The sequence below is a fragment of the Ovis canadensis genome, chromosome 8, assembly GCF_042477335.2.
Source record: "Ovis canadensis isolate MfBH-ARS-UI-01 breed Bighorn chromosome 8, ARS-UI_OviCan_v2, whole genome shotgun sequence".
Lineage (NCBI taxonomy): Eukaryota > Metazoa > Chordata > Mammalia > Artiodactyla > Bovidae > Ovis > Ovis canadensis.
The window spans coordinates 50,697,582-50,721,104 of record NC_091252.1 but is presented as its reverse complement, the minus strand read 5'-3'; the positions used below and the strand labels follow the sequence as shown (position 1 = coordinate 50,721,104).

At 39.7% G+C, this 23,523-nt stretch overlaps 1 protein-coding gene and 1 pseudogene across 4 annotated transcripts in view; one reads left to right on the top strand and one right to left on the bottom strand.

Annotated features, from left to right (window-relative positions):
* The window catches only part of KLHL32 (kelch like family member 32), a 215,485-nt gene that overhangs the window by 171,726 nt on the left and 20,236 nt on the right, over positions 1-23,523 (top strand). For all 4 annotated transcript variants that reach the window (XM_069599240.1, XM_069599237.1, XM_069599238.1 and 1 more), the window contains one exon: positions 11,113-11,839. In XM_069599240.1, the coding sequence (XP_069455341.1) occupies positions 11,113-11,839 (727 nt within the window). The remainder of the gene's footprint in view (positions 1-11,112; positions 11,840-23,523) is intronic.
* LOC138445452 (U5 spliceosomal RNA) lies at positions 3,628-3,736 on the bottom strand (annotated as a pseudogene).

Below are 23,523 nucleotides of genomic sequence, written 5' to 3'. Positions count from 1 at the left end.
CTTTTCATTGTGTCACATTCACCTCCATGGGCATGGACCAGTTAGCGGCAGAAAAAGCATCCAAAGTTCCCTGTCCTTTCAGTTGACTTCACCCTGATAATGCACCCTCATTGCCTGCGATACCTAGGGGATAATGTGAAATGGTGTGACCCAGGGAGGGTCACTTCTGCTCCCTGTTGCCAGTGGGATACCGTAGGATTTTCTTCTTTGACCAAGTTGGTTTTCTCTGATTTTCCTGTGTTGTTCTGACAATATAAGCTTAATATCTCACCACCACATGCAGTATCCCTTTTATTTCCAGGACATTGTATCTTACTTATATATAAATGTGCATCACTAATATCTTACTTAGAAGTCTCACCCATCAATTTAGCATCAGGTGATACTCTGATGCCATCAGCAGTTAATGGATGAGTATTATCTTTTGGCTCAGACCATTATTAGACTATTTAAGTCAAGTATAAGATGTTATTTCTGAATGTACTTATATTTTGCTAAGTGTGAATAGACCAGGAGTGGGTTTCATTTTTCCTACATCGGTGATGTTGATCGTCTTCATTGTCCTGAGGGACATTCTTCCCACCTAAAAAGCTTTGTATATTCTAGGTATGGGGATGGTGTATTTAAAGCCTCTCCTGGAGTAAACCTTTACATGACTAGTTTATTAAATATTTTCATTTCTAAATAAAATCTCATTCTGGGATTTTAAATAAATAACACCTTGAAGCAGTCACCTTACAAGTTTGAAATGTGTGTTCTTTGGCTGAGATCATTTTCTTTCTGTGTGGGCCTGTGTACACATGCACTTTCACCTGCTGTACACAGGTGTATGTTTCTGGTGAGTTCAGAATTATAGACAAAAGCCATCCCTTTGTTGTTCCGAGAAGATATTTATAAAAACTATTTGTGCTATGGAAATCTGTGCCTTGGATACTAGACACAGTGATTAGCTTTGATTGTCTTTCCTACCTGTAGAAATTTTGGAGGGTTCTACTTTATGGTTTTAAGTTTTCAAAATTTTAATTAAAAATATTTTATTATTATTTTGTTGGTATTTGCCTTACATATTGAGGTGCTCCTATTGTTGGTTGCATATAGATTTATAATTGTTATATCTTCTTCTTGGATTGAACCCTTGGTTATTATGTAGTGTCCTTCTTTGTCTCATAACAGTCTTTGTTTTAAAGTCTGTTTTAAAGTCTGTTTTGGCTGATATGAGTATTGCTACTCCAGCTTTCTTATCACCCATCCAGTCTATGTCTTTTGGTTGGTGTATTTAATCCATTTACAGTTAAGGTAATTATCGATATGTATGATCCTATTATCATTTTGTTTATTGTTTTTGGTTTATTTTTGTAGATCTTTTCCTTCTCTTGTCAAGTTTACTGACTATAGAGAAGTTCCTTTAGTGTTTGTTGTAAAACTGATTTAGCGGTGCTGCATTCTCTTAGCTTTTGCTTGTTTGGAAAGCTTTTGATTTCCCTATCAAATCTGATTGAAGGTCTTGCTGGACAGAGAATTCTTGGTTGTAGGTTCTTCCCTTTCATCACTTGGAATATATTGTGCCATTACCTTCTGGCTTGTAGAGTTTCTGTTGAGAAATCAGCTGGTAACCTTATGGGATTTCCCTTGTATGTTATTTGTCTTTGTTTCCCTTGTTGCTTTTAATATTTTATCTTTGTCTCAAATTTTTGTCACTTTGATTACTATGTGCCTTGGGGTGCTCCTCCTTGGGTTTATCCTGCCTGGGACTTTTTGTGCTGGATTTGGTTAACTAGTTCCTTTCCCTTGTTTGGGAAATAAAAACAATTCATTATTATTTTTTAAGTACAGTTGATTTACAGTGCTGTGTTACTTCCACTTGTACAGCAAAGTCATTCAGATATATATATATACACACACAGACACACACACACACACACACACACATATATACCCACAAGCTGAAATCAAGATTGCTGGGAAAAATAACCACCTCAAGTGCAGATGATACCACTCTAATGGCGGAAAGTGAAGAGGAACTAAAGAACCTCTTGATGAGGATGAAAATCCGGCTTAAAATTCATCATTCAAAAAATGAAGATCATGGCATCCAGTCCCATCACTTCATGGCAAATAGATGGGGAAAAAGTGGAAACAGTGACAGATTTTTTCCTTGGGCTCCAAAGTCACTGTGACTATAGCCATGAAATTGAAAGCTGCTTGCTCCTTGAAAGAAGAGCTATGACAAACCTAGACAGTGTATTAAAAGCAGAGACATCACTTTGCCAACAGAGGTCCATGTAGTCAAAGCTATGGTTTTTCCAGTCGTCATGTATGCATGTGAGAGTTGGACTATAAAGAAAGCTGAGCGCTGAAGAATTGATGGGTTCAAACTGTGGTGCTGGAGAAGACTCTTGAGAGTCCCTTAGACAGCAAGGAGATCAAACTAGTCAATCCCAAAGGAAATCAATCCTGAATATTCATTGGAAGTACTGATGCTGAAGCTGAGGTGCCAATACTTTGGCCACCTGATGTGAAGAGCCAACTCATTAGAAAATACCTTGATGTGGGGAAAGATTGAGGGCAAGAGGAGAAGGGGGTGACAGAGGATGAGATGGTTGGATGGCATCACCGACTCAAGGGACATGAATTTGAGCAAACTCAGGGAGATAGTGAAGGACAGGGAAGCCTGGTGTGCTATAGTTCACAGGATCTAAGAGTCAGGCATGACCTAGTGACTGTAAACAACCACATTCTTTTTCCAGATTCTTTTCCCTTTTAGGTTTTTTTTTTTAATTGAATATAGTTCTCTATCCTATAGTGTAGGTCCTTGTTAGTTGTTTTACATATATTAGTGTGTATTTGAGGATTCTACTTTAAAATATTACTTTTTGGTGGATCTGTAAGTGACACATATCCCAGAGATAAAGAGACTCTTGCATCAACTCACTCATTCTACAGATGAGATGCCAAATGACTGCTCCAGTGTTGGCCATGGACTCTTGCTGTTCTTTGTATTGACTTTTCAAAGATCAGCTCAAATTGGTGGCCAGTTCTTATAGACGTAAAAGATATCGTGGTATACTAACGTCATCTCTTTTTCCTACTTCTGTTTTTTCTTGATATATAATTTACCTTTTTAAAAACTGCCTTGTGTTGGAAGACTGAACCAAAGGACAACTCAAGTACTTGTGTTTGCCCTCACAAGTACCTGGAACTTAAATGGGGCAGGCCTCAGGGCACTTTTCCTGTGGTTCCTCCAGTCCTGTGTGTTTATCAGTCTATGGGAGACATCCTTGGTTGCAAGGGCTCTTGCTTTTGATGCTTGGCAGTATGTATTTTTTGAGCAAAATGTGTATTAAAGATGGTTAACAGGCACTTTTTTTGTTCTTTCAATTTTCTGTTTCAAAATAATTTCTAACTTACAGAAAAGTTGCAAGAATAAGAATAGTAAAGAGCACCCATATGATTTGCTCATTTCTGAGCAAATTACTTCATTTGCTTTATCATATGTTCTCTGCCTCCATCTCTAGATATCTATCTCTCTATAAATATCTAGTAGGAGAATAGCTATTTAGGCAGAGAGGGCGAGAACACACATGGATGCTTTTCTTCTGAGCCATTTGAGGGTAAGTTGTATACATCATGACTTTTTTTTTTAAGTCCCTAAAAAAACTCCTCATAACTGTTCTTTTCCACGGATATCTTTAGTAAAAGGCAAAAGACATATATGATCTGAAGAGAAGTTAAAGTATTATCAAGCACAAATTTTTTGCTAAAGGTGAACATAAGAGCATTTGTCAATCTTTCAACTTCATAAAGTTTTAAATGAACAATGAAAGAATATGTGTTATTACCATACCTGCTAAGCTGAATATTCTATTTAAAATCTGTCAGGTCTTTTTTTTTTTCTGACAGTATATGAACCTGGGACCTCATCAGTTTTGATTCAATTGAAATATATTTCTCAGAGGAAAAAATAGCCTATGTGTCATATATAAGTCTGTAGTCAGCTGTAATGGTTAATGTACAACCTCCCTTGAAAACTGTTTTACAAGCAAAATGTTGACACAGTTTTAATTATAGCACTCGAGTGAGCACTGTTGTAATTTTTAATATTCCTCCATCGTAACATTTTCATTGTTCTGGTGGAGCAATGCACTGTGATCTTATGTCCCTAGTTTCTGCTGCTTTTGGATAAGATTGTTGCCATTTTGAACAGAAATCTTTCATTTCATCTCAAAGGGGAGAATAAAGCTGTAAAATTGTGTGCGTTTACTTATTAATATGAACTTTGCTCTATGTCAGTCATTATTCTGATGCAGTATGTCACCATGTAGAGCTTTAACATGACTCATTAAATAAATGAGCTTCTGTGTAGTCAAACATGGCAAATCTCATCACCTGTTCACTTGCACATGGGAAACTTTCCACATTTTTCATCTGAAGAATCTGTGTATAGTATTTAAAGGGTATCTTGCTAAAGTGTTTACAGTTTATTGAAATTTAAGGCATTATAAAATAACATATGAGTTAGTGTACCTGAACACAACATATATAACAGTCAGTGCAGCTTCCCTTTGAGGCCATGTATTAGAAGATGGTGAGCATCCTTGAGCCTCTGTTTAGAAGGGGAAACTTCTCTCTGTGCATTGTCACTCATTCCATTAACACATGCTCTGCCCCCCACTCTTTGTGTCCCAAGCACTCTTTTAACATGCCAGGTTCGTTGGTGGAGCTTCAGGAATGCCAGGAGGTTGCTGACTTGCTCTATGCCCTTCCTTTGTTCCCTTCTGAATTTGCAGGCATGTGGAATTTGTGCTGCTTGTCGGTCACGGAGGGGAGATGGGTGCCCTGGCTTGTGTCAGTAAGATGACAGGACTGGCAAGGATATAGACACTTGTGCCTTCACAGCAGGGCGCCTGCAAAAGGCAGGTCTCAGTTTGCAACCAAGTTTTAGAATACGAGAGTAATTATAGCTGCCCCAGGCCAGGGGGCTTGAGTCAGACTGTGGGCAAAAATGCCACTTCTAGCTTACTCAGCTTTGGCTGATGAATTCTGTGATGAGAACATCCTCCTCAGTGAAAAAGAATACTTGTGAACCAAGAGAAAGAAAGAGTTACTGCTTTCGACAGGGCTTTATCTTTTGTTAGTGTTGGTGAAAAATACTCGATCACTCATCTGATGAGAACTGCTTTGTAAAGGTCATTTTAATATATATATTTGCAAGATATAAAGGCGATTTTATGGAAGAGCGCATTGATGTGTATTCTTGGATTTGGGATAACTTCTTAATTCATATATTTTCCAGAGAATCTGTGAATATAAAATTTCTCATTGCTTTGGGGGTCATGTTGGACAGTATACATACTTGTGGACATATATAAGCAGAGATAGATTTCAAAACAGCAACTTCTTTCAAAGGATCAGGAATTTTATGTTTTAAAACAGCAGCTTCTATCTCAGAGTGCTGGAGAAACAGTAAAGGAATTTGGATCACATCTTGAGGGCTTATCATGTTAGGAATGTGACCTTCGTTCATATATTTCACATATTTGTGAAATACATCTAAATAGGTTGCATACTTTAATTGAATCAGAAAATTTTGCATAATTTAAATTATATACTTTCATATTTAGTATTATATATTCTATTCATAGAATAGCGATCAGTGGGGATACATTGAGAAAACTAAAAGGAGGGGACTATTTTCCATATATTTTTGAGCCAGGTTTAGTTAACAGGGGATAGCCTAGAATTTAAATATATATTCCCATTAAAAAGTGAGACAGAAGTTCAATACTCAGAGGATCCTATTCCTCTGAAGACTTGTTCTTTACTTACAAACTCTATAATTGGCACCATTAAATCATGGTTTTTATGCAAAAATAATCCATAAATGAGAGTCATTGAAAAACATTTTCACTTATCTAAAGCAAAGCATGCATTTTTTAAAAAACAGATTTTTTTCTTATAATTTAGACAATATGGAAGTTGGGTTTGGTTTGAGTGCCTGAATTCTATCTTAAAATAATTTTTGATGGACAAATAATGATTATATGATATAAGAACATATTTATAATTTGAAAATGGCATTTCTGGTTCCAGCTTTTCCATTAATCAGCTGCATGACTTAGAGTATGTCATAATAACTTGTCCGGATTTGATTTCTCTTTGTAAGATTTAGAAGTTTGAACCAAACGTACTCAAAAGTTTCTTCTTGCCCTGATATTTTACAATTTATTTGAGGGGTTACCATACTATAATGTGCATTGCATTGCTAATAATTTCAAATAGAGGTGGCCAGTACCCATCGTGGAGGGAGTAAAACGAGGACCATATATAAATAAGTCCAGTGCAGTGTATGCTGCCTTGTTTGAGAGCTTATAAGGGCTTTATAGGAAAACCACAAAGTTAAGATAATGAAATAGGAAATTAAAGCCTGTGATAGATAGATCAGTCATGTCTGACTCTTTGCAACCCCATAGACTGTAGCCCTCCAGGCTCCTCTGTCCATGGGGCTTCTCCAGGCAAGAATACTGGGGTGGGTTGCCATGCCCTCCTCCAGGGCATCTTCCCAACCCAGGGATCGAACCCAGGTCTCCCACATTGCAGGAGGATTCTTTACCATCTGAGCCACTGGGGAAGCCTGTAGCTAGACAGATCTGAATATATACAGAATCTGATGTCATTGGTTCAAAAGAAATGTGAGAATTAGCCTAGGAATAGTTATAAAGAATTTTCCATTATGCACCAAATATGTGTAGCCTACTATGTGCTAGACATTGTTTTTATCAAGAAACTGAGAGATATGTTGACACTGGAATAAGCAGTAGCAAATGTTCCTTTGAGGAAGAAACAATTGTCCATCAGGACAAGATGAAATGGATTGGGTTAGGCAAGGTGCTTGGGAGATCTCCTATGGTCTTTGGAGGTGGCAGTCCCTGTGTTTCAGATGGTTTAGGAAACACCTTGCCTAATGCCCTATTTCCTAAGTACTCTTTGATCTGTCCTCCCAACCTGAATCCTTGTGTTCTTTTCCACTGTTGCTGTCTTTGTTGCCTAAGCAAGTGAGAGAGAAAACTTTCACTATATGCTCCACCCCCCACCAATTAAAGTGTTCTAGAAATTAGGGTGATGGGAATGTCAGTGTGTCACAGTACTAAGATAGAATAGGATTTTCACCTTCCCTGAGTTATGCTTTCTAGGTGTAGTATCACCAAAAGCCAAAAGTTCCTTAAATAAACATTTGCAAATATAAGCCCCAAAATGCACTACAGAGCTACCTGTGGTCTCTGTTTCATGATGCCCAATGATGAATCAGCCTTCTGTGAATACTATAGTTTTTAGTGGTGGTGGCTTAGTCCTAAGTCATGTCTGATGCTGCAAGCCCATGGACTGTAGCCTGCCAAGATCATCTGTCCATGGGATTTCCCAAGCAAGAATACTGCTGCTGCTGCTAAGTCGTTTCAGTCGTGTCCGACTCTGTGCAACCTCACAGACGGCAGCCCACGATGTTTCCCATCCCTGGGATTCTCCAGGCAAGAACACTGGAGTGGGTTGCATTTCCTTCTCCAGGGATCAAACCTAGGTCTCCTGTGTTGCAGGCTGATTTTTTGCTGACTGAGCCACCAGGGAAGCCCTAGTATAGTTTCTATTCTAAACCTCTCAGATGGGCTCCAGGATTGCGTGTACCACCTTGCCCTCAATTCAGCATGGCAATGAACAGTGCTCCAGTGAGGTTCATGGTATAGAAGTGATTTAAGGTAGCCCATTGTTCTGGATTTTCTTTGCCATTTCTTCCGTTATCTGGATAAGTAAGAGTTATCCATGGTTTCAATGACTTTTCTCTTTTATATTGTCACCAAAGTAAAAACTGAGTACGACGACACTTTTACTTTTGTTTATGTATTATTGCAAAAGCCAAACTGCAGAGTGTTTGTATGGCTTCCTTTATGCCATCAGAATCAGGTGCTGATTACAGAGCCAGGGTCTGAAAGTATGCTGTCTTGCCCATAGTAAGATCTTACCCATATCTTACCATAAAGGAAACACATTGTCTTACCCATAGTATTAGCTACATATGCCCTATATCTTTATTAGAGCATCCTACTTAAGTTTTAGTTGATTTTAAGCCTTTTAAAATTTGAAACAGCAGACTTAGTTTACTGTAATACAGCAGCAGTTTACAGTCTCCTGGATGGACTCTGTCTAAAACCTTACTGCTCAAAATGTGGTTCATGGACTAGCAGCATACACATCACCTGGGAGATGGTTAGAAATGTGGACTTGCAGTCCTTGTCTTCCTCCTACTGAATCGGAAATTGTATTTTGACCAGAAACCTCAGGTAATTCATGCACATGTTAAGTTTGAGACGCACTGGATTTAAATCTGTCAGTAATACTCTATCTAGGTGAGATTGGTTTGAATTTGGCAGAACTGTAAGTTATATTTACCTTTGATCTTGAGAAAAGATAAACTCAACAGATATGAATGACTGTGTAGTCTGAAAATATTTATAAATAATAAATGTGTGAAAATTATATGAAAAATGTGAGAAGTTAGACATATTGGCAGTAAGTAAGAAAAAGAGCCCAGAAAATGCATGTGCATAAATGTATGTGCATAAAGTTTCCTATAATACATAATATTTGGGGAAGTTGAGAGTGGACCCTCATGATATTTGTGACCTAAGGGGTGATAAGTAGACAGAAAGCCAGAAATGAATCAGTGATAGATCACAGTGGTCACTGTTCCACTGCCTGCTTGTTTCCTTAGAAATTTTCTTAAAAGCAGAGCCTGGCTGTGGCTTATGTTCCTTTCACACAGTAAGTGACAGTGTTCACTAGAAAGATCAAGGTAGATTGGACAGTGTTAAGAGATGGGCTGGAAGATTGATTAGGGCATGGGAAGAACTGATTTATGAGGAAGGAGGAAAGTAATTAAATGGGCAGCACTGTGCTATAAAAAGAGGCAATAGAGACATGAGCATTTCTTTGGTAATTCTCCAGAGCTGTTTTCCTGTAGTATCCATGTGCAAGATGCAAAATCATTAGGCTCTAAGGATTCTGAGAAGTTTGTTACAAAACAAAGCAATACCAGCTGGAATGACTCAAATTAGGAGCAATATGAAGGATCAAGTTTCAGAAAATTTTACCTGGTACAGGAGTGACCTTCAGTGGGATGACTTTATCTCTGAAAACTCTTGAAAGCTCTGTGGAACAAAGAATGGAGAATCATTTATTAAGTTGTAGAATTATCTCCCCAGGGAAGTAATTGGAACCCATTTCTTGAAATTTCTAAAATTGGGGTGGAGGCAAACCAGGATGTTGCTTATGGGAAAACTCTCCACTTCTGGCAGAGACCTGGTGATTGATGAGTAACCTGTTTCTTCTGCACTGTCTTTGATTATTACTGTCTTACTGTATATAGGTAATTTTTTTCATCAGGCTAGTATCTTATTTAAATTAAAAAAAACTAGTTTCTGGAAAAACAGCCAAAGAGTGTCACTCATCTGCCCTCCATGGTGTCTGCCTGTGTGGCATCTGTAGGCTGCCTGGCACCCAATGCCATTCTTTTTCCATTTCTCTTCACTCATTATTCATTAAGAGATGCAATTTAGCATATATTGGATTCACTGGCTACATTCTCTTCATCTGGAAAGCTGAAAAGACATGCCCACAATATGCCTTCCCTCTTGGAGCCGTTTGTCAAATGGATACAAGTCAGAAATTATCTGATGCTTCAGAGAGTTTAGCAATCCTTTTCACCAGGATGAAAACCCAGCTCATGTTTGTCAGGGAGTAATGGTCTGAGGCCATGACATTTCCTTCTGTCTCTGCAGGCATTTTTTCCTCTAGTGCAGTGAATCAGCGGAAAAAGGAAGCCCAGAACCCCGGTTCCATTGGTCAGAAAGCAAGTAAAACACAGCAAAAGTATTCAGTATTCTATTTATTTTTTTATGCTAATTCTTTCAGGTCCACATTTATATTGCTTAGGCGATCTAGTTTGACATAGGTACTATTAAGAATAAAGGGCTTCCCTGTGCCTCAGCTGGTAAAGGATCCGCCTGCAATGTGGGAGACTTGGGTTTCTATCAAATATGTTGACTGAAATTATTAGATATACTTCTTTATGCTGGTGTTTGGAAAGCTTTGCCAAACTTAAATATTAAGTCACATTAATTAACTTAAAGTGCTCCATATCATGAATTGACTTTTTATTGCTATTGTTTTCTAAACTATTCTTCAATTTTGTTATTTATGACTTAATGTGCCTGCTTTAAAGAAATTCTATTTTTCTGTAGCCAAAAGTTTTTACCTTTTCCTTCTTGAAAGATTTCTAGCCCTAAACAAAAAGGCTAGGATTAAATTCTGCTCTTGTGTCCATAATACACAGATAATTTCCTCTATATCCTGTTTTTATGAAAATAGCTCTATCAAATTGCTGTATCTTACAGTGCAAACAACAACTGTCTTCAAAATGAAAACTAATTGAGAAAAATAAAATGGGTACATTGCAATCTTTCTTTTTCTTCTCTTGCTTCCTGATTGATACCCTACCAAAGGAGTGGGGGGAAAGTCCTTTTTCTTTTAAAATCATGCTACTAGTGTCATATTGATTTTCTCTCAAGTACACCCTCTGGGCTCAGATGCTCACATATTTTCTCACATTACTAGTATTGATACAGCACCTTGACTCACTGGTTGACATATGTTGCTTATACTGATGACACAGTTCACTGTTGACACTTCCTGGTGGAGGTGGGGGCACCAAGCCTCTTATGCCTAAAACCCAAGAGAACAGCCTGTTGAACCACCATATTCTCATTTTTTGAGAAGTAATTATTGTTCACCCCAAGTGGTACTTTAAGTCTTGTCAATTTTACTTAACATTGTTCCTAATCTCTCCAACAGTGTTTTGAGTTCTTTTGTGTCTCTGCTGATGCAGAAAGGGAAAAAAAAAATATCCCTCAACTGGGTATCGCAATATTTGAGTGGTACATGGTTTGTAAGGAAAACTAGTAAATTATGAAGTGTCTGAAAGAATACATGGCAAGGCCCGTGCGCCCCCTTGCTTTGGCTCGCTCTTACCTCTGTGCTCTCTCCGCCTCCCTGCCTCTGTTTCAGCTAGCCGTGAGGTGGTTGGAACACAGCTGCCATTACCAGTACTTGGATGAGCTCCTGCAGTATATCCGCTTCGGCCTCATGGACGTGGATACGCTCCACACCGTTGCCCTGTCCCACCCCCTGGTCCAGGCAAGCGAGACGGCAACAGCTCTGGTCAACGAGGCCCTGGAATACCACCAGAGCATCTACGCACAGCCCGTGTGGCAGACTCGCAGGACCAAACCGCGGTTCCAGTCGGATACCCTGTACATCATTGGTGGGAAGAAGCGTGAGGTCTGTAAAGTCAAGGAACTCCGGTACTTCAACCCCGTGGATCAGGAGAATGCGCTCATCGCTGCTGTGGCCAACTGGAGTGAGCTGGCTCCCATGCCCGTGGGCAGGAGCCACCACTGTGTGGCAGTCATGGGGGACTTCCTGTTTGTAGCCGGAGGGGAAGTTGAGCATGCCAGTGGTCGGACGTGTGCTGTGAGGACTGCCTGTCGCTATGACCCTCGCAGTAACTCCTGGGCAGAGATAGCACCCATGAAAAACTGCCGGGAGCATTTTGTGCTGGGGGCCATGGATGAATACCTCTATGCTGTCGGGGGCAGAAATGAACTGCGTCAGGTCCTGCCTACCGTGGAGCGATACTGCCCCAAGAAGAACAAGTGGACTTTTGTCCAGTCCTTTGACCGGTCCCTGTCCTGTCACGCTGGATATGTGGCTGATGGTCTTCTGTGGATATCAGGTAGAACATGCTTCATAGATTGGATTTATTACAGAACACTTTCATTCATAAATTGAAAAGTCAGGCTTTGGTAGTTGTGGCCACATGGGTCTGTGAACAATTCAGCCAAGGATGCCAGTTTAGCTAATTCACATTCATTTACTGGGCACCTGTTTCTATAGAGAGCAGTGTAAGGGGAAGTAATTGACATTTCTGTGACTTTCTCAGTGATTAGTGGGGTAAAATTTCAAAAATGGAAATTAATGGCCCATTACCACTCTTTTTCTACCACACCTTCTATTGTTTAGATTGTCAGCTTTTCATCTTCATGGACTGTATTGCACTCCTTGTGGTCCTTTGCTTTTCCTTTCACCTTGGGCTGAGTAGGAGCCATTCTATCAAAGACAGGGCAGGTGAAGACAAGCCCAGTTAATCCATATGGATGGGTATAACAGTGGGAATAAATCCAGGTCAGCACCATTGCTTGCATTGAGGGAAGAGATTTAAATTATTGGCTAAAATAACATTTTCCTTTTATTTGTGAATTATAGTTTTTCATGCCATCCCAGTCCTTTATTCCTGTTTACTTTCCCATTCTTCCTAATTATTTGGGTTTTTTTTTATCATTTTACTTTTTTTTGTATTTGTTTTTTTTTGGGAAGTCTTTTGATTATTAAAGAAGGAGAGATACTAATATAATGAATCCCATGCTCCTATAACCCAGCTTCAGCAGGTACCTGCTCGGGGCCAGTCTTGGCTCATTCACACCCACATGCCACTTCTAGCTTCTCATGTCTGCCTTTGCATTGCCACAGAAGGAACCTGTGAGGCATGTGTTATTAACATCACATTATCAACTTGTGTTTCCAATCCTGTTGTTGAAAATAACCTCATATGTACTCCTTTGAAAGGTTTGCATATTAGGGAAGAAAGTTGCATCTCCTCTCAGTTGGAGGATACTCATTTTATGACCCAAATGGAACTTATTAGGTTTCTGTGTCAAGGACAAAGAAGAATAGTCAAATCAAATAAATACTAAGAGTAACTTAGAGATATTTGTACTTGGAAGAAATAATCACTTTTAAGTACACTAGTGAAAACTACTCAGTTTCCTTCAGTAATCTTCTCTAGTTTAAAATCTGCTCGAACAAAATTCTCCCTTGCATTTAAAGTAAATTCACTGGACTCTGCCTACTTTTTCTTCTGCTATCTTCAGTAACTAGGGAGACAGCTGTAGTCTTGGCGTCTCTGGGTAGTGCCTCAATTATTGGCAATTCACTGATTTTTATTGAATAAACCTGGCTCATGTCTGGATTTAATTGCTCAATAATTAATGAATGAAGATTGAAACCAAGGAAGAGGGTAAATGAGGATAAATTAGTGGTCCTGTATACCAAATCAACATTAGATATGAGTGTGTATGCTATTATATATTGATATAGATAAGACCTCATTTATCTGGTGACTTATTCCTTTTCTTTAAGTATATATTTCAGCAGTTAAGAAAAAAGCTGCTAGGACTATATCCTGTTAGATTTGTTGAAGAAACCTTAAACTTGGCTACAAGAGAGTCATCGCTATTAGGAAGAACGGATCTGTACTTAGATAACAAAACAATGATGGATTTATAAAATCAGTGTACTTTAGATTGTCTTCCAGCTTAACATTCCTTCCATTGACTCATTCAGTTTTCACATATGTCTAAGGTCTTGCATTCCTAAATTTTGCATTGCATTTTCTAAATTTTGTATAAACTCATAATTTAATGATTATTCCTTATTTTTAATTTTGGCTATAAAACTTTTTTTAAAATGCTGGAGATTCCCTTACATAGTCTTAGAGGTATAACTACTTAACACTTTCTTGAGTGAGGCCCTAAGAAAGCAGAGAAGCTTATCTTAGCCTAGATCTAGATCTCTCAACCAGGTTCAGTTCAGTTCAGTCAAGTCCGACTCTTTGCGACCCCATGAACCGCAGCACGCCAGGCTTCCCTGTCCATCACCAACTCCCGGAGTCCACCCAAACCCATGTCCATCGAGTCAGTGATGCCATCCAACCATTTCATCCTCTGTCATCCCCTTCTCCTCCTGCCCCCAGTCCCTCCCAGCATCAGAGTCTTTTCCAATGAGTCAACTCTTTGCATGAGGTGGCCAAAATATTGGAGTTTCAGCTTTAGCATCAGTCCTTCCAATGAACACCCAGGACTGATCTCCTTTAGAATGGACTGGTTGGATCTCCTTGCAGTCCAAGGGACTCTCAAGAGTCTTCTTCCACACCACAGTTCAAAAGCATCAATTCTTCAGCGCTCAGCCTTCTTTATAGTCCAACTCTCACATCCATACATGACCACTGGAAAAACCATAGCTTTGACTAGATGGACCTTTGTTGGCAAAGTAATGTCTCTACTTTTGAATGTGCTGTCTAGGTTGGTCATAACTTTCCATCTAGCTGACTTCTCTCTCCATGTGGGTCTATATGTTTCCTTTTCGGTTTTATTAAGTGTATCCATTTATTTCAGTTTCTGCTGCTGTATCTCTTTGTTTTTTCCCTACTATGAAAGGAAATAATTTCCTTTGTTCTCTTTTTGCACTAATACATTCTGCCTGTGTTAACCATACTTAATGAAAACAATCACAATTTTCTCAGGTTTATTTCTCCCTACTGTGTACTTGAGATGAAAAGCTTACTTCCCTGTGTACAGTACAATACCTTTAATTGGAAAGAAGAGGCAATCACCAGTGACGTTTCTAATACCTTCAGTCGTCTGCCTATTTCCTCAGGCCCAGCTTATAATAAATCAGTTGTGAATCTAACCATGGATAGGAAAGGGTTGCTAGGGGCCCTTAAAAAAAAAAAAAGGAATATAGTTCACCCTGACTGTCTCTGATTTAGAAATGTTACCCTGATTTCTTTTTGGGGTAGATGAAAATATTTCGGGCTATTCCTTATCCTTTACCAAATAATTAATTTTTTCCAGTTTAATTGATGGTGGATCCGGTCATTGGCATCCTTCTGGTATTTTGTAAACTTTGCCTGAGGTGATGTGGATTTTAGGGGCTTATTTTTGTTCCATTGAACACAAACGAATGTTTCTTTTCTTTTTTTTTTTTTTTAATTTTAAAATCTTTAATTCTTACATGCGTTCCCAAACATGAACCCCCTCCCACCTCCCTCCCCACAACATCTCTCTGGGTCATCCCCATGCAGAGACTCAGTATTTCCAGTGTGCTCACTCTCCCCTTCGCTGTCCGTTTTAGGGTCAGGACACCTGGAAACTTGCCCCTTGTTTTTAAAATGAGACAAGCAGAGATGAATTCAGAAAATCGGGCTGTGTAGATATGCCTATTAGCATGTGATTTAAGATGTTAGAGACAGTCAGATTTTACAGGCTCCTCTAGCATCTGACATCGTGACCCAGTTCACAAACGCGCACCTCATTTCTACTTGAAATTCACAATCCTGAAGTAAAGTAAGCATTAAGTATCCCACTGTTGTACTTTTTAAAGGCATGCTCTCCATTGTAAGAGATTGTTTGTGAACTACTGAAAAGATCCTTTTTCATGTGAGTGAAAGTGAATCCCGAACTCATCTTGCAAAATAACTTACTTTTCATTTTTGCCAGTTGGCAGCAGGATAATGGGAGGCTAACCACAAAATTAGTGCCTTTAAACTACAGAGATAAGACAGTTGGCATTGCATTTCCTCAAGAGTGGCACTTAGTGCTGTCTTCATTCTCTCAGGAAATGGTCTATCCTTATTAAGTCAGTGCTGGATCATGGATACATAAGATTAAATCAGCAAACACACTTCCTGCCCTCTAGGAGTGGACAATCAAAGAGTTTTTTTCAGCTATTTCATTCGTGAAAGAACATTTGCTAGGGCTTCTTTAACTCCCTAGAATATATGTTTATTTTCATCTTGATTAAATTTAGATGAAGTTTGCATTTGCCCCATTTAAAATAACTTTTATTTATTCAAACCCATTAAAGGGACTTTAATTTTTCTGGTATTCATTATAATTAGAACAATATAAAATATAGTCAGCATTTTGAAAATGCCACAGCTATAGCTTTAATGTGCAAATATTGCATCTAAAGAAACTATATACAAAATACTAGGGACAAGCAGGGGGCATGACTGAGGCTGGTTGTGTGAACTGAGGTCACAGACTGAGGGCTCACGCACGTGTGAAACTTTACTCCACTCTGCCAGCCAGCAAACTGAGCAAGTTTCCTCATCTCTCTGAGTCTGGTTCTGGGCTAGTGCTGCAGCCACAAAGACACAAAGGCAGGTCCCATGCTGGGGCTCACAGTTTTTAAATGGATGATTACAGTGTCGTGTGATGTGTGTGATGAGAGATGTCTTCCCAAGATACAGAATTAGTGTGAAGCAGGGAGTAATCAGTGTAGGGGAGCCAGAGGCTTCCTGGAAGTTGGTGGCATCTTCAGCCTCACCTAGCCCCAGGTCCTTTGGCTGCTTCCTACTTGCCCATTAACCCCTCCCTGTGCTCAGGCTTGGGCTTCATGGTCCAACCATTTCCATAACTCTCTTAGCCTCTGGCAAGCATCCAGTGTTGGAAAAACCCTGTGGTCCACTTTGCACGTGTACCTGGGCAGCTGAGCTCGGTGGGAGGAGGCCAACTAAGGGGGGCCTGGTATTTATATCTGCTCAGCCCCCAAGTCCTCTCTATACCCCACCGCTAGCATCTCATCTAGCCTCCTTCACTAGCTTCCTGCCTGCTGTTTCTCAGAGCAAACGGAAGTGAGTAGGTTCTCAGAGCAAATTAAGTATGAGAAGGTGGTGAAGAGTGCGAGGAGCCAGAGGAGCTGGAGATGGTCTGGAAAGGGACAGAAAGTTGGGAGACACTAGTGAGAAGCATGCAGAGGAAGGGGTACGAAGGAAGGAGCCTGAGAATGTGCGATGGCAAGGCCAGAGGAGGAGGTGCATCATAGAAACTGAAGCCAGAGCAGAAGGGTGGGTGAGAGGTGTCCAAGACTGTGGGGATGTCCAAGTCCAGAATATTTTCTCTGCATTTTTCAGCCAGGAACTACTTGGTAGTTATATTGGCAGCAGTTTCAGGAGAATGAGAGAAGGTAGAAGCTAGAATGCAGTGGTCAAAGGTGTAGATGGAAAGTGAAGAAGTGAAAGCTGCAAGTATAGGCCGCCTTTGCACAATGCTGGGATTTCATCAAAACTTGACTCCCTGAACTTGAGCCTTCCCCTCAACTTGCCTGTTACCATGCTCCATCCTGCAGGGAGAGATGGTACTGTGCTAGGTACACACGTACTTCAGTCTGGGTGACAGCTGTGCTTTTCATTATAAATTAGTAGCATTTTGGCTTTAGGAAGAATAAAGGAGGAAAGATGGAAGGAAAGACAAAGAAGTTTGGCTGAGAGAATGGAGATTAGCTAGAGGAAAAAGAATCTAGGTCAAAGGAGGGAACTTTTTTTGGAGGAATGAGTGCATTAAGCAAATTTATAGCTAAGGGGAAGGACAGAGTGGATTTGAAATGAAGGACTCGGGGCATCTTCTGGTTTCAAGTGCTGAGAGCAGCTCATAGGTACCAGGAATGGGAATAAGTGTGGGGGATACAGTATTGACGGCAGACACCGGGTCCCAGACAGGACAGTGGGAGTTAGGCAGGGGCTCAGGCTTGGACAGGAGGAGAGAGCACCCCCCAGCTCCAGGGCAGGATGCAAGCTGGGTGTGGACCTAGATGAGCTGAGAGAGGAGGGGCAGGGACCTGATGAGGGTCAAGCAAGAGGCAGAGTTGTTGGTGGAGGTCGTGCCATTTCAGGATCAGGAAGAGGGCCTGAGGGCAGTGGACTTGGGAAAAGTTTCTGAGAGAAAACAGAAGGAACTAACATATTTATACAAATTGTGTCAGAACCCATGCTACATTAGAAACCACAAAATTATGGTATCCCAGTATGCAAATTTCTGTTCTGTTTTTTGGTGGTACAGCAATGGCACCCCACTCCAGTACTCTTGCCTGGAAAATCCCATGGACGGAGGAGCCTGGTGGGCTGCAGTCCTTGGGCTTGCTGAGAGTTGGACACGACTCAGTGACTTCACTTTCACTTTTCACTTCATGCATTGGAGAAGGAAATGGCAACCCACTCCAGTGTTCTTGCTTGGAGAATCCCAGGGACGGTGGAGCCTGGTGGGCTGCCATCTATGGGGTCGCACAGAGTCGAATACGACTGAAGCGACTTAGCAGCAGAGTTGATGAGGGCAAATCCTTGAATTCACTCATGATGGAAAGTTTTTTAGACTGGGAATGCCCCAGAGGGTCTACTGAAAGAGTTCACCTGCTGGGATCCCAGTTAGGTGGGGTCCAGGGCCTCAGGTTTGCTTGAGGGAGAAATAAGTTTGTTGTGATGTGGAATGACTGCCTAAGAGGCTCTGTTTCTTGCTCCTGAGGAGTTTGGGGCTTGATAGCTTGATATTCCACTAAAAAGTTCCTGAAAGTGTTAGTCACTCAGTAGTTGTATCTAACTCTTTGCAACCCCATCGACTGTAACCCGCCAGGCTTCTCTGTCCATTGGATTTCCCAGGCAAGAATACTGGAATGGGTTATTTCCTTCTCCAGGAGATCTTCCCAACCTAGGGGTCGAACTGAATCTCCTGCCTGGCAGATTCTTTACCCTCAGTTTCTAGTAAGCTGGAATTCCACTAAGAATGAAATAATCTTTTTGTTTTAGGTCCCAGCAGCTAGCTGGTCCCAGCAGTTACTTTTTGTTCTGTTTCCATGCCCCCCTCCACCAGTTATGATCCAGCCTTTACTACTCCCCATCTGAGAGAGATTAAAACAAAACCATTACAGTATTATACTGAGATGGAAGCCAAACAGAAATGAACCATTCTACAATGCTTTTAAAAGACCTAAATAGTTCAAAGAAAGCAATCAGATCACCTACACATTCTCCAAAATAATCACCAAAGCTTTCATCCTAAACTGACTTGCTTTTATTCTGAAGCAGCATTTAGCTTCCCCTTACATTGCTCCTAAAGAAATGAGACTTAAAGAGGTTAAGTGGTTTTTTGGGATAACACAGTGATTATTTGGTGAAGAAGGAACTTTATTTCTGTGTCTCTGGTTTTTGAAAACCATACTTTCCCCACGAAACCACACAAATCAGTTACAAAAAAGAAAGATCTCAAAAACAGATGCTTACATTGTAAAAAGAACTTCCAAGTGGCATGACTGAGAGTTAATGATACACAGAATAGTTCATACCTGGGCATTTGTGTAGGATCAGTGATCATTTGATTGTCTACTTAACTGACCATCTTAGGGCACAGAGTTGACCCAGATAACGTCTTTCTATTTGTGTTTCTATAGTTTAGATTCTGAAACAGAAATGATATAAAGTTAAAATGTATAAAGGAACCGTGATAATATGGACTTCTCTAAAGTATCAATATATTGGCTTAGATTAGAACATTGTTTTCTGAAAGGATTACATATTATAATATAATAGCCTAATGGCCTTTCAAGTTGGTAGCTTAAGTAGGTAAAAATCAAAACAACAAAACAGCAATTGGCTCCATTTCTTCCATGGTGAGAACAGTCTTTGTTGAGATGATCAATTTGTGTCTGCCTAGATGAATTTAGAAAAAGAAAGTAGAAAAAAAGAGTGAGCTGAATTGTTCTACCTAAGAATATGAGAAATATGTCATTTTTCTTTATTCCCAAGAGGAGAGAAGAAGAGTAAAGCTATTGGGTGGGCCAAAAAGTTTGTTCGATTTTAAGTGAAAATATATATTTTTCATTTTCACTAGGAACCTGATTGAAAAACCTATTCACTAACCAAACAAACTTTTTGGCCAACCCAATACATCATAGAAATAGGGAATTGGTTGAAGAGTTTGTGTAATTGCAGGAAAAAGGTAAAAGATTCAACAAGAACACAGCAAAGCCAGCACACTAGAGATAGGCAGTAGTGACCTTTAGAGTTTAATCCTGCTAGGAACCTGTAGAATCTTTGGAGGCAGGATTCCAGCTTTCTGCAGAATAAGGAATTGGAGTTAGAGTGGATTTTATTGAGATTTTAAAGGTCAGCTGACATCTGCATTGTAGTGGATGTTACCATCACTTATTATTTCACTTAGTTACAATAACACATGGTGCATACTTGACATATTTTGGGTTACAAATTTATATCTGCACACTCTAGGTGACATATATATATATATATAAAATTTATATTTTCAAGTGCATCAATCTTTTCGTTATAGGTTTTTATAAATTTGAGACTTTCTATGCAGGATTTCAAATGTACTAATTACCTATCCATTTGTGTGGTTTCCTCAAGTGTGACAGAAATAATATGGATTCTAGTTTTAATTTAATGCATGGATTAAGGGTGCTTCTATTCAAGATGCTAATTGAGTAGAAAGATTCTTGGCTTTCATTGTTTATGTGGCAGTATTAACACTCCCAAAATATGGGCAGTATAATCTCATGTAAAAATAAGATAATAAAATGTTTATTTTTGCATTCATTATAAATATTCTCATGGTATCCCTTTTATCAAGGAATATTAATGAGTTTGGCTCTTTTAAAAAAATGACTTATATGAACTTAAATAATGCCAGTTTATTCTTTTGATAATTAGACTATGAGTGTGAAGTTCTAAAAAATCTTTTGCAAATTGGAGCAAGTTTGCATACAGAGCAGAAGCTAAAACTGTTAAAAAGGAAAAAGTCTTCGGTACCCTTATAAACCAGTCAGTAATTCTGGTTATTAGAAAAAAGAACTATAAGGAATCTATTTCAGACTACAAAATTCATTCATTAGTTCAGTATTCCATACTTAGTTACTTTTTCAGTATTCCATGTATGCTCATTTGTACCTTTTATGAAAATGGTAAGAAACCTTTATGAACAAACTACTACAGTATCGTGGTAGACTTCCCTTTATGGATGGCTGCTATTCCAAGTACTGGCATTCACTTGAAGCCCGAGAGAGAGGTTCCAGTCTCCGTTTTGCATATGAGGAACCTGGGCTTGGCTGCTAAATGGCTTACCCAGAATAGAGTCATAAAGGAGCTGTAAGGGGGGGGACACATAACACAGCTTGTGCTGAAATTCTCCCTCCCCTACCCCCAGATTACCGTGAGGCCGGCACTGCAGGCCTTCAAGAGATCTGCAAAGAACTCTAGATGGTTTTCCACAATCTTGAACTGGCTGACGGGATTCCAGCCTGGAGCATCTTCCCTAAGACCATTGTTGTTGTTCAGTTGCTAAGTAGTTCCAACTCTTTGAGACCCCATGGACTGCAGCACGCCAGGCTTCCCTGTCCTTCACTATCTTCTGGAGTTTGCTCAAATTCATGTCCACTGAGCCAGTGATGCCATCCAACCATCTCATCCTTTGTTGCCCCCTTCTCTTCCTGCCCTCAATCTTTCTCAGCATCAGAGTCTTTTCCAGTGAGTCAGCTCTTTGCATCAGGTGGCCAAAGTATTGGAGCTTCAGCATCAGTCCTTCCAATGAATATTCAGGTTGATTTCCTTTAGGATCGACTGCGTTGATCTCCTTGCTCCCCAAGGGACTCTTGAGAGTCTTCTCCAACACCACAATTCTAAAGCATCAAGTCTTTGGCGCTCAGCCTTCCTTATGGTACAGCTCTCATAACCATATAAGACTACTGGAAAAACCACAGCTTTGACTAGATTGACCTTTGTTGGCAAAGTAATGTCTCTGCTTTTTAATATATTGTCTAGGTTTGTCAAAGCTTTTCTTCCAAGGAGCAAGCATCTTTTAATTTCATGGCTGCAGTCAACATCTGCAGTGATTTTGGAGCCCAAGAAAAGAAAATGTCACTGTTTCTACTTTTCCTTCATCTGTTTGCCATGAAGTGATGGGAACGGATGCCATGATCTTCTTTTTCTAAACATTACGTTTTAAGCCAACTTTTTCACTCTCCTCTTTCACCTTCATCAAAAGGATCTTTAGTTTCTCTTCACTTTCTGCTATTAGGGTAGTATCATCTGCATATCTAAGGTTGCTGATGCTTCTGGCAATCTTGATTTCAGCTAAGAGCACGGACACATTCAGTTCTTTGCATCCTGCTCTGTTCCAGTAGGGGTACTACCGCTACCTTAGGTACCACAGATTCCTATTAAAGACTTTTGTACTCTCTGCTTAACAGAGATCCCTGAAAAAAAAGAAAGAGCAGAGCCAACACACTTGACCTAACTTGACTAACATATATTGACCAACACTATTTTATGGACATTGTCAGCACTGGTGAGTTGTTGCTTTTGAGCACAACGAATTTAGGAGTAGTGAGCTCACAGTAGTGGAGACAAAGGTTGTTTGTTTGGCAGTCACCTGTCATCTTCTCCCTGGCATGCACGCATCCATTTGTCACAACGTTTTGTGGGAAGTTGAACAGGGAAGCTTAAGAAAAATGTGTTACTCTTGTCTTGATGATAGAAAGCATTTCTCACTGCTGGTAGCATGGTGGTAACTTTTCATTCCTTCTGGCAGTTTTTAAAGACTTATTTGACTTTGAGGGAACCTGCCGTATATCTTTAAGTCACAGTTCAAAAGTATAAGACAGGGCTGTTCATTTTCAATTTTGGCTGAAAAGTCTTAACTTTGACTCTGGCACTTCAAAGTTAGGGAAAACTTGGCTTTAAAAATGGTTGCTGATACGAGATGGCATATTTAATGACAGATGTATCTATAGAAAGCTGTTAAGATGCAGATTATCCCCCCTGGGGTGGGGGAGGGAGATCAAAACTGCCAATCTATAAAATATACTCGATAGAGGAAGGCATGGAATCTATCTTTGCAAGTGCTTTGATTGCAGGGGACAGTATAGCAGCATGTGGCATCATAACCCAGAGCAGACAAATCAGCTTGATGACTTTCAAAGCCAGGAATACTGCTGCAGGCAAGGGTACTCCAGTCTAGGAGAAATTAAAACATATAGAGACTGTTATTAATTCCATATCTATTTTTGTATAGTCAAATCTGTATGCAAATCCTTAGCATCTCATTTCAGAAGATTAATCTAAAAGTGAAGAGTGTTATGTGAAGGGAATGTAATGATAAAGCTCTGAAAATGAGTAATACTGCTAGAGAAATGTGGGCTGCAAACTTGGATGCTTTTTTAAAATTTATTTTTTGTACTGAGAAGAAATGCTTTTTATTTATATGCTCATTTGTAAGTTGTTTCAAAGGGGGAAAGCAATAGAACCAATTCTTAGGTTTTTCCCTTGCCATCCTGACTTGGCAAAAGTTACAGCACTGAGCTTTTTAGGCACCTCCTGTGGTTTAACATTCTAGAAGTAATCAACCAAATAACTAACTAGGACTTTTATTCTTACCCCCAACTAGTAACCCAATATCTCATTTCTAAACATTGTCATAAGAATGAAAATTTGTATGTAAGGGTAAAGAATCTAATTACTGGGCACAGATTAAGGGGGAAAAATTGTATTATAAATGCATCTGAGGAAGACAGTAAATAGTAATTCTGAAAAGCAGGAAGATAAGTGGTGTGCCCTGGTTGGGAGAGAGGGTGCAGTAGCTGCATTCTAATCCATTGGTTGTACATTTAATCTATAATGGGCAGAGTCTCATACATATTGTAGTGTAAATATCTTCAAATGGTGTCATAAACAGATAGTTTACTGCAGTAGATATTAATTCTGTCTCATATTTCTAAAACAAGTAGAGAGACTGTCAG